At 44.8% G+C, this 12,500-nt stretch overlaps 1 protein-coding gene across 2 annotated transcripts in view; it reads left to right on the top strand.

The window, feature by feature from the left end:
* LOC143292008 (MAM and LDL-receptor class A domain-containing protein 1-like) overlaps nt 1-12,500 on the top strand; it is a 75,838-nt gene that overhangs the window by 12,228 nt on the left and 51,110 nt on the right. For both annotated transcript variants that reach the window (XM_076602164.1, XM_076602165.1), the window contains exons 2-4: nt 1,143-1,644; nt 11,361-11,400; nt 12,398-12,441. In XM_076602164.1, coding sequence (XP_076458279.1) covers nt 1,567-1,644; nt 11,361-11,400; nt 12,398-12,441 — 162 coding nt within the window. In that variant the 5' untranslated portion in view covers nt 1,143-1,566. The remainder of the gene's footprint in view (nt 1-1,142; nt 1,645-11,360; nt 11,401-12,397; nt 12,442-12,500) is intronic.

The following is a 12,500-nucleotide window of genomic DNA, read 5'->3' as shown; positions in this document are numbered from 1 at the left end:
TATTTATTCCATTTTATAGCGATAACTGACGGGCGCAATAGCCGAGTGGTTAAAGCGTTGGACTGTCAATCTGAGGGTCCCGGGTTCGAATCACGGTGACAGCGCCTGGTGGGTTAAGGGTGGAGATTTTTACGATCTCCCAGGTCAAGATATGTGCAGACCTGCTAGTGCCTGAACCCCTTTCGTGTGTATATGCAAGCAGAGGATCAAATACGCACGTTAAAGATCCTGTAATCCATGTCAGCGTTCGGTGGGTTATGGAAACAAAACATACCCAGCATGCACACTCCCGAAAGCGGAGTATGGCTGCCTACATGGCGGGGTAAAAACGGTCATACACGTAAAATCCCACTCGTGTGCATACGAGTGAACGTGGGAGTTGCAGCCTACGAACGCAGAAGAAGAGAATAACGATAACTAATACAGAAATGCATGTTCACGTTCGTGTCAGAAAAGTACATACATACACCATGACATGCTTACAAACACATCAACTGAAGCATACGCGTGCACACACATCTGCGTACAAATAGCATACATATATATGTATACCTACAAGCCTGCAAAAACACATGTATGCCAGTAAACGTGCAGACATTGAATGTTTTATGTAAAATAAACATCTTAGATATATGCCCCATCTTATTAATGCGATTTTGCGAATAAGCAGTGCAATATTATCTATTTACCTTTGTCTCTTATGCACGTATGTAAAATTTGTATTCATGACACTGACTATCCTTGCCAAATATGAGTTTTCTGTTTTAGAAATAACATATGGTGATTTTTTTTTCTTGTAACAGACGCTGCAAATACCACACAAAAACTGAACTGTTTTACACGGTTACTAGTAATGCACCATGATGAAACATGAACATTGTTGTTTTGCATAATTTGCAAGGTCGAGGCACAATAGTTATTTTGAATATTGCGTATCATTCCCATATATTGATCGTGTGTGTGTGTGTGTGGGGGGGGGGGGGGGGGGGGGGTGGGGGGGGGGGTGTCTGTCCGCCTACTGAATGCATAATTGAAGCGCTGTACAAAGTTCGATTTTTTTTTTTTTTTTTTTTTTTTGATAAATCATGCGTGTGTTTAATAAAAAAAAAAATCGAACTAGATCTGTTTTCTGTTTGGAACAGGTGACAATAACAGTGCAAACCAAAGTGTGGATTCCCCAGCGTCTTCATTCTCACTAAGATAATAAATACCAAATCGGCTCCAGCAGTCAACACTGACACTGACAGCATCGGAACGCAAAGCAGCGTCAGTAACACCTATAGATAAAAACAGCCGATACGGCAACAGGCAACAAGAGCAGCAGTGACAGCAACAGTATCGCCACCACCACAGCTGTGCCAGCAGGTGCCCAACAACACGTTTTAAGCAGCACTGGCACTGGCACCATCTTCAGTAACTGCAAGGAGTACTGGTTCCAGCACTGACAGCCGCAGCAGCGAAGAGTAACAGCACTAACAAGCAGAAACAGGCAGCAGTGACGGAGTACCAACGGCAGCATCAACAAACAAAAGACAGACAGACTCATCATCCACAGCAGTCACGGTCATGGAGGGACTACGGATGTTAGCGTTCACTATGGCTGTCTGCTGGTCTGCTGTCTCCCCCCGTCCTTTTTATCTGAGGGTAAGTCCCTGTCTGTCTGTCTGTCTGTCTGTCTGTACACATATTTGCACAAATGTGCACATTCATGCGTACGCGCACTGCACGCCCCCCCCCCCAACCCCCTAACCCTTCCCTCCCATACACACACACATGTAAACACAGACGCACGCACGCACACATACAGGCGTCCCCACATAGAAATGTATATGTACACTGCTCACTGCGCACACACACAAGCAGTCAAATAAAACTACAAACGCATGCATGTATGCATGCATGCAGAAACACACACACACACACACACACACACACACACACACACACACACACACACACAGCGCGCTGCATACTTTTTCCTTCTCTGTCTCAATGTATATTTTTCTTAATTCTCTCGATTAATTTGTGTTTGTCTGTCTGTCTGTCTCTCATTGTATGAGTGACTCTGTCTCTATCTCTGTGTGTGTGTGTGTGTGTGTGTGTGTGTGCTTTACTGACACAGAGCGTTGGCTGCTTTCATACCTACTTCTTACGATAAGATAATAGTACAGTAGATTAGTGATGTGCCGTCAGTTGAAACGTACTGAGTCCGATCCATGAGCTCCAGCAATGCTGCCTTCATACATTGTAGCTGTGACAGTCATTGTGCATTTGTGAGTAAGACTCTGAAAGATGTGTCCTGTTCGCTGCCTGTCACTGTAGCAGGCCATGTATGTATGACAGTCAGTCGTGTCCGACTATGACCTTCATTACAGCAGAGGAGGCACCTGCTGTCCTGACTATCCAGGCTAGAATTTGATGTAAGTGGGGAGTGTCTTGCCCAAGTTACATCCCCACTCCCTTGGCCGAGAGGGTTTTAGAACAGTCGGCGTTGGGATGAATCCCAAAGGCCAGCTAGCACCCAAGGCTGCAGCACTAAGAGTCAGTGCAATTTTGCCTCCTAGCTTGAGAGTCATAGCCCTTCACAAAGACTAAGCTGTAAATAACTTCCAATTGCGAAGGAGAAAAAAGCTATGTGGAGATCAAGTTTCCTGACTTTTTTTGCTTTGTTTTGTTTTGTTGTTGTTGACCAGTTAGCTATAGTTTAACTGCAGTCAAAGAGAACAGGCATAACACTGTTGTTGAACTTGCGATGTGTTAGAAGGAAGATCTAAACTGAAGCACAACTGTGTCGCTTACTGTTATCATATTATGTCACCGTTTCCATTGCAATAGTTGGGTTGCAACGTCAGGTACTAAGCGCAAAACATTGGGAGTTCTTCACTCACCCAGCGCAGCGCAGGGAAGCTGCAAAAGTTTGCCGTTTGTTCAGTCTTGGCCTTCGCGTAAGAGGTTAAGCAGATGGCAGTTACAGCAGCGACGCTTGTTTGTCGTCAAGCACGTGATTTCGTTGGACACGTTGCAGAGTCCTGTCAGTTTCACAGCGACACGTATCGACCCTATAGAACGGCAACATACTCCCCCCGCTTTTGTTGTTGCAATACTATCGGCGTAACCAGCAGTAAAAGTTGGTGCCAAGTCCTGAATGAAGTGTTGAAAGCAATACTATAGATGTATGAGGGACGTTAGCAGAGTTATACAGTCTCATTTTGATTGGCACCTTTCTTAAACTGCTACTTAGAAATATAGGTCCAGGATTTTCTGTGCAGCGTGAAAGAGGGTCAAGCCAGTCTGTTGATTTGATAGGTCTTTTGCTGGGTTGGAGGAGGGGGATGGGGGAGAAAGGTGGGGCGGAGAGTGGGGGCAGGTGGAGATTCTAACATCTGAAGGTTGAGGCAACTGTATGTATTTTTCACTGGGTAGTTTTATCCACTTATGAATATGTTCGATGATCCAAAAGGAGTCATCTCTTTGTGCTTTGGTTTTTAGTTGTTTGATGCGGGAGTTTGGTTTTGTTAAAGTTGTCTCGAAATGAGAGCTTTGTAGATGAATAGTGAACCAAACGCGCTCTGTGTGTCCAGCATATATTTCCATAACATGCACACGCCCGCAGACACACGTGCATACGCGCGCATGCACACACAGAAGCGCGTGCATACACACGAGCACACACACACACACACACACACACACACACACACACACACACACACACACACACACACACACACACGCAGAAAGATGCCAAAGTCCAACAAAGTTTCTGTTTAAAAGAATCTTGGATAAAATCCACAGCATCCGTCTCAACTAGGACAGACGTCTGTCCAACCTTCTGTTCCTGACACCAGTTTCTGTCACTCTCGGCGTCTTTCGAGCTTCTCCATTCATTTGTTGGAGTGTTTCAGCTCAGTGTCATGTGTTAGGAAACAAACCCGGAAATATTTGCCATGTTTGTGAAAATATTATGATATAATATGGACCAGCTTCCTTTCTTTCATTCATTTTCAAACTTAGACAAAGAATCGAGAAGTAACTGCACAGCCCCCCATCTCTCCTACAAACTCTACCACCACTCCTCTTTTTTTTTTTTACGCATCAACTTGTGCTGTTAAAAGCATCGAAACCACTCTTGTTTGCGTCCTGATTCATTTCTTGGTAGCATCCGACTCACAGTTTCTCTCTGCTCGACCTTCATGAGCCAGTAACGAGTCGTTCCATCCCCCTTCTTTCCTTTGACTTCGAAACACGTGCCTCATAAGCAGGATGACCGCGGATAGTTCCTGTTCTGATCTTTTGTGCGATTTCGGTCAGTCATACGACGGTTCTACGTCTGTTTTAGCTAAAATACGGATGCAATATTTGTCTCATGATTTTTGCACTTTGCATGTGTGTGTGTGTGTGTGTGTGTGTGTGTGTGTGTGTATTCGTCGAACAATAAAACAAAATGTGCCAGGATGCTTAATAATAAAGAATGATTTTAAAAAAAGTCCAAAGCTTTATGGACACATTACTCTGACAATTTTCAAGTGGCTCAATACCTTGTATAATGTCCCTTCTGTGTGTGGGGGTGGGGGGGGGGGGGGGGGTACTTTGTATTTGTGTTTGTATTTCTTTCTATCACAACAGATTTTTTCTGTGTGAAATTCGAGCTGCTCTCCCCAGGGAGAGCGCCTCGCTACACTACATCACCACCCATTTTTTTTGTATTTTTTCCTGCGTGCAGTTTTTATTTGTTTTTCCTATCGGCTTGTTCGAGTTTGTGTGTGTGTGTGTGTGTGTGTGTGTGTGTGTGAATTTTAGAACAAGCCTTACCACTGCCGTCATCATTGATGCCGACCTTTATGTTGACGTCCATGAGACAGTTTGCACCGATATGGGTGTATGAGAGAAATCACATGCACGTGTGGTGATGTTTCGTAAGGTTTCCACCCCCGTCGGGTCGGGTCCGGTATCTTCTTTTTTTTCTCTATTTTTCCCCCACTTCAATGTGTTTTGATATCTATTTCAACAGTAACCCTTTTCTTATTCCTCACATCAGCTTTGTCGATCTGATACATGTGTGGCGATCGTCGGATTACCTCTGGTTCTATGGAGTGCATTGTGTAGCCTGAAGAAGCTTTAAGCCTTTCCATGCTTCCCTCAATAAAACTGTCGTATGCTGTTGTTTTTGCAGCACAGGACATCGTTGTCAGTTGTGCTTCGACAACCGAATCAAAGCTATCGACGTTCTTGATTTTCCCTCATTTGCTCAAGTCTGTTGTCTCCGTGTTGCTGGCTTTGGCCTGACGACTGGGTGCTCGGCTGTTTCCTGCCTAATGCTGGACTGAATGATTCCTGCCTAGTGCTGGACTGAATGATTCCTGCCTAATGATTGGACTGAATGATTCCTGCCTAGTGCTGGACTGAATGATTCCTGCCTAGTGCTGGACTGAATGATTCCTGCCTAATGCTGGACTGAATGATTCCTGCCTAGTGCTGGACTGAATGATTCCTGCCTAATGCTGGACTGAATGATTCCTGCCTAATGTTGGACTGAATGATTCCTGCCTAATGCTGGACTGAATGATTCCTGCCTAGTGCTGGACTGAATGATTCCTGCCTAATGCTGGACTGAATGATTCCTGCCTAATGCTGGACTGAATGATTCCTGCCTAGTGCTGGACTGAATGACTCCTGCCTGGTGCTGGACTGAATGATCCTGCCTAATGATTGGACTGAATTATTCCTGCCTAGTACTGGACTGAATGATTCCTGCCTAATGCTGGACAATGATTCCTGCCTAGTGCTGGACTGAATGATTCCTGCCTAATGATTGGACTGAATGATTCCTGCCTAATGCTGGACTGAATGATTCCTGCCTAATGCTGGACTGAATGATTCCTGCCTAATGCTGGACTGAATGATTCCTGCCTAGTGCTGAACTGAATGATTCCTGCCTAATGCTGGACTGAATGATTCCTGCCTAATGCTGGACTGAATGATTCCTGCCTAGTGCTGAACTGAATGATTCCTGCCTAGTGCTGGACTGAATGATTCCTGCCTGGTGCTGAACTGAATGATTCCTGCCTGCTGGACTGAATGATTCCTGCCTAATGCTGGACTGAATGATTCCTGCCTAGTGCTGGACTGAATGATTCCTGCCTAGTGCTGGACTGAATGATTCCTGCCTAATGCTGGACTGAATGATTCCTGCCTAATGACTGGACTGAATGATTCCTGCCTAGTGCTGGACAATGATTCCTGCCTAGTGCTGGACTGAATGATTCCTGCCTAGTGCTGGACAATGATTCCTGCCTAGTGCTGGACTGAATGATTCCTGCCTAATGACTGGACTGAATGATTCCTGCCTAATGCTGGACTGAATGATTCCTGCCTAATGCTGGACAATGATTCCTGCCTAATGCCGGACTGAGTGATTCCTGCCTAATGCTGGACTGAATGATTCCTGCCTAGTGCCGGACTGAATGATTCCTGCCTAGTGCTGGACTGAATGATTCCTGTCTAGTGCTGGACTGAATGATTCCTGCCTAGTGCTGGACTGAATGATTCCTGCCTAGTGCTGGACAGAATGATTCCTGCCTAGTGCTGGACTGAATGATTCCTGCCTAATGCTGGACTGAATGATTCCTGCCTAATGCTGGACAATGATTCCTGCCTAATGACTGGACTGAATGATTCCTGCCTAATGACTGGACTGAATAATTAGGTAGGAAGCTTCTGGTTCTTTCTCCTACTGTTTCATATGTCCGCCTCAGTATTTCTATCGCGTGGTTCGCCCTGATGCTATGGCCTCCGTGGTCGGCCTGGTTATAAATAACGTGAACTCAATTCTAAAATCGGTCTAACTGTAGGGAAGAAAGGATTAACTGTAGTTAAAAAAAAATTAAAAAAAGAGAGAGAGAGATAGTTCTGGTTCATGTTAAAGCGTTGCTGCCTCACTAATGTCTATTTACTTCGCATTTAATAAAAAAAAAATCTGATAAAGTTTGAACGATGCCATTCACCCCTCCCCCTCATCCGCCCCCACTCCTCACACACACACACACACACACACACACACACACACACACACACATTCTTCCTTTGTCTTTTTATTTCATTTATTTATTTTTCGAGGTGGATTGAGGTGGGAGGAAGTGTTTGGGAATCGTGTTATCACTAACTTTTTCAAAAAGCCATTTTTCCCCCCTCTCTCTCTCTGTCTGTCTGCCTGTCTCTCTCGTTCTGTTATTTACTTGTCTGTGGCACTGAACGCAAAAGCACGCTTGCTTATTATGCTGTTGTTGTTTTTTTACTGACATGATTAAATAGAACTTCGACAACCCTAAAAACAACAACACAAAACAACAACCAAAAACCTGTCCCTATCTCTTCCACGAAATTCTCTCTCTCTCTCTCTCTCTCTCTCCTTCCCTCCTTCCCTCCATTCCCTCTTGCTCCCTCTCTCCCTTCATCTCTCCCCCCCCCCCTCCTCTCTCTCTCTCTCTCCCCGCCCGTCGCGGCCAACAGATCGCTGTGGCATGTCAAACAAATCCCCTCTAACAAGTCAGTCCACACATTGACCACGCGGCTGTCAGTCTGGCTGGCTGGCTGGCTGGCTGTCGAAGTAAAGGCCCCAACACTTTGAATCAAGGGCAGCCCGCAAATACACGGCGTTCACAGGACCTAATTTGAAACGAAAGACGTGGGGCTTTGGACCGCAATCTGTGAGCAAACTTCACTGTCTGATTCGGTGCTCCCCCCCCCCCCCCCCCCCCCACCCCCCCCCCCCCACCCCCCCACCTCTCCCGAATGGTCGGCTATGGACTGACTGGGTGGATTTGCCGTGTTAATTAAACAACACCCCCACATACACGCAGTACCCGTCGCACCACCCATTCACACGGCCACACAACATATACACCTGTATCTACTACACGCACATACCCCCCCCCCCCCCTCCAACTCCCGTCCACCCCCCTGTTTTCGTGCACACAACACAGGTGCGCGCATCACACACCGTGCACACAACACAGGTGCGCGCATCACACACCGTGCACACAACACAGGTGCGCGCATCACACACCGTGCACACAACACAGGTGCGCGCATCACACACCGTGCACACAACACAGGTGCGCGCATCACACACCGTGCACACAACACAGGTGCGCGCATCACACACCGTGCACACAACACAGGTGCGCGCATCACACACGTGCACACAACACAGGTGCGCGCATCACACACGTGCACGCCCATACAGGTGCATGAGCGCTGAATGTACTGGGGGTATAGTACACAACCTGTTTTTTTTCCCTGTCCCCGAGAATCTCAGTTCAATTCAGTTCAAAATACTTTATTGTCTGCTTCAACCAAAACAGAAAAATCTCTTTCGGGTCGTTTGATTAAAATACCCGTCAGCAAATATCAAAGAGAAAAGAAAAGCAAACAACTGACGTACGTTTCACTGATCACCCTGCACTTATCAATTATTATGTAAAAAGGAAAACATTTGGGTAAGATAATATTACATTACATTATAATTTAGAGTGAAACAACTCTGTGTGTGTGTGTGTGTGTGTGTGTGTGTGTGTGTGTGTGTGTGTGTGTGTGTGTGTGTGTGTGTGTGTGTGTGTGTGTGTGTGTGTGTGTGCATAGGTATGTGTGTGCGTGCGCGCGTGTGCGTGCGTGTTTCCTGCGTGTGTGTGTGAGTGCGTATACGTTTCAATCGTTATGAAAAGGAAATATCCAGTAAGATAATTCTAACATTTAAAAACACAAATGCTCATCAATAAATAAAACCCGAAAACGAATGAGCAACTGGCGTACCCTTCCTTGATCACAACGCGCATCTGAATTATCATGTTAAAAGAATTTATTCAGGTAAGAAAACAAAATTACATTTTAAGATAAAGTGAAACATTTCAGTGATATGAAAGAAAAATAGTCAGTAAGATGATTATAGCATTTTAAGACACAAATGAAATGAAGATAGACATACACACTTCCCTTACAGCTACGCATATCATCATAATATGAAAAGAAAATTAAGACAACTTTAACTTTAAGACATGAAATCACAGTTGAAAGGTCTAAAACCGCCACCAAAACTATAAGCATGCAAACTCCTTTCACGCCCCTCTGCGGCAAAAGAATGAGCACGCGCGCGTACACACACACACACACACACACACACACACACACACACACACACACACACACGCACACACACGCACGCACGCACGCACACACACACACACACACGTCTCTATCCCCTCTTCCCTTGTAACCCTCCCCATTACCCTCTCCAACCCAATCGTCCGTTTCCTTAGGTTGTTCTGAAGCCAGACGTTTCCCTTCACCCATCCATCCCCTCTCTCTGTCTCTGTCTGTCTGTCTGTCTGTCTCTCTCTCTCTCTCTCTCTCTCTCTCCTCCACACCCACCTCATAAATAGATGAATTATTCAATTGACAGACACACACACATGATTTGCGCATGCTGATATGTTGATTTATGACAACTAGCATTCAAAACCGTCCACTCCGGTATTAGTGATTATCGGTTGATTTAACTGTGCAAGAACAAAAATTAATGTTTTCAGCATACGTCATTCTGCATGCATTCCATGACCATTCCGTTCCCGTTCCGCCCAATGGACAAAACTTAACTCATGTGCTTCAGATAGATGGTTGTTCGAACGACTGATTTGGATTCTCGACCGATTCGGCCGTGGCGTTTAGAATAACAAATGTAAACATTCTTCATCAAAATCAGGAAAGTGCACAAGTGATTTTGTCTTTGACCTCGCCAGTTGTCATGAATGTTGAGCAGGATTACTTTAGTGACTTTTCAATAATTTGTGCACCAACCATAACGGGTGTTCTTACGTTATGGATGCAGATGTCAAAATGTCGATCATGAGTGGGATCATTTTGATCAGTCTGGTCACGGGAATCAGTCTGATGTTTTTTGCCATTTTGTAGTTGTATTTGTATTTCTTTTTATCACAACAGATTTCTCTGTGTGAAATCCGGGCTGCTCTCCCCAGGGAGAGCGCGTCGCTACACTACAGCGCTACGCCCCCAAACACCCCCACCCCCCCACCCCCACCCCTTTTTTTTTTTTTTTTCCTTCTTGCGTGCAGTTTTATTTGTTTTTCCTATCGAAGTGATTATTCTACAGAATTTCAGCAGGAACAACCCTTTTGTTGCCGTGGGTTCTTTTACGTGTGCTAAGTGCATGCTGCACACGGGACCTCGGTTTATCGTCTAGTCCGAATGACTAGCGTCCAGACCACCACTCAAGGTCTAGTGGAGGGGGAGGAAATATCGGCGGCTCAGCCGTGATTCGAACCAGCGCACTCAGATTCTCTCACTTCCTAAGCGGACGCGTTACCTTTAGGCCATTTTCCACGTCCGTAAACGGTCCTACGTGGAACCGGGCGTATATACAACAATAAAGTTATAAAAGCTGGGGTATCTTATTCTAGAATCAAGGTAACAATGATGGTGATCAACCTGCATAGACTGAATCTCTTGGGGTTTTGGACTCTTTTCAAAGCCGTTTCCAGGAGTGATTGATCTCTGCTGTGTCATGGACTTGTGGAAACAAGACGATGGCAAAATGAGAGAATCGATTGTTTTATTAGATTTTGACGGGAGTCACAGGTGTGTGAATGCAGCCGTTTTTCGCACACTCCGGGATCGATTCTCGTGTCGTAATGATGTGCGAGCAAGCGAGCGTGCGTGCGTGCGTGTGTGTGTGTGTGTGTGTGTGTGTGTGTGCGCGCGAGCATGTGTGTTTTCTACCTCATTGTGGTCCTACTCACAGGCCAGTGACCTCGACCCCCCCCCAACCTCCCCAACCTTCATCCTCCACACACACACACACACACACACACACACACACACACACACACACACACACACACACACTCACTCACTCGCACAGTATATGATTTACATGATCAGTCTTCGCCGCATTTTCTCATACCCCCTCACCTGCCCACGCGAACGGACACGTATTTACAATTAAGTATTTGCGGGTACGCACACACACACACACACACACACACACACACACACACACACACACACACACACACACACACACACACACACACACACACAATCTGTTCCCGAGACGATAGGCCTACATAAATATATGATTAGATTCTTATTGTATCTTCTCTTTCAAGCCCTCGCTGTATGTGTTTTGTCTATACAAGTATTCCCTTCATTTTATCATTTTTTTTTTTTTTAATAAGGCTCATGTTATCTTTTCTTTAAATTAAGCTCTTGTTTATCGTACCTTTCATTGTTTGTTTGTTTTTTCACTCAATACTTATTACTCATGTATATGTTTTGTTATTTGACAGCACAAGCGGGTACCTGAAAGCAACCCAGAAGAAAATATAGGTAAGTATTTTTGATCTAATTATGTAAATAAAATTAACAAACAAAACTTTACATATATATATATAAGTGTGTGTGTGTGTGTGTGTGTGTGTGTGTGTGTGTGCGTGTGTGTGTGTGTGTGTGTGTGTGTGAATGGGAGCTGCATTATGTATCTGCTATTGTGTGTGTCCGAAGATTCACCATACCATGAGGAAGGCAAAAGATCAGGAGGGTTAGGTGGGAAGGAATTTGATCAAGCGCATGGCGATCTGGTTTGTGTGTAATCGCTGGTTCTGTTCGCAGTTTGTAGTAATTGTAGGCAAATGTATTCACTTGTTTAGTTTAATTGTTCGTCTGTTTTAAAATTATTTCAATGGCCAGTTCCTGTGAACGATAATTTTGACAAAAGCAAACGACAGCAGCAAGAAACGTTCTGACTCGCATTTGAAGTTTTAACATTATAATAACTGGTAATATCGAAACGAAACGTGTTGTGCATTTTAATCAAGACAAGACATGTAAAGAGTTTGAACCAAATATACAATGAAGAGAGTGTTTGCATGATACAGGTGAGGATTTTGTCGTGGGATTCTGTATATGTAAATCTTCTTCTTCTCCTCCTTTTGGTTGTTGTTGTTGTTGTTTTGTTGTCGTTGTTATTGTTATAAAGTTTTGTTTTATTAAAGCCCGTAACATTTGACAAAATTTGAAATGGCCACGGTCATCATTGCCATCCTTTTGTTATAACTATACCACTTTACCTCCACCATTCTCTGTCGATCCACGAGATCGTATGACACAGGCTGGCTCATGCAATAGTTCAGGGTATACCTACTTAGTTGATTGTTTTACTTAATACCTCAGTGTTGTTCATGCTTCTGGTGTGGTGTTGTTCATGCTTCTGGTGTGGTGTTGCTCATGCTTCTGGTGTGGTGTTGCTCATGCTTCTGGTGTGGTGTGGTGTTGTTCATGATTCTGGTGTGGTGTTGCTCATGCTTCGTGTTTTCGCTGATTCCAGGTGTTAACCAGTTTTTACACGAAGGGGACATCTTGCTATCACGGGTAAGCCGGACTGTTGAATCAAAGCACGTGTGTACAGGGTGGTGGTGTGTTGACTCTCT

The sequence above is a fragment of the Babylonia areolata genome, chromosome 18 (assembly GCF_041734735.1).
Source record: "Babylonia areolata isolate BAREFJ2019XMU chromosome 18, ASM4173473v1, whole genome shotgun sequence".
NCBI classification, from domain to species: Eukaryota; Metazoa; Mollusca; class Gastropoda; order Neogastropoda; family Buccinidae; genus Babylonia; species Babylonia areolata.
This window is presented reverse-complemented; position numbering and strand designations above follow the sequence as displayed.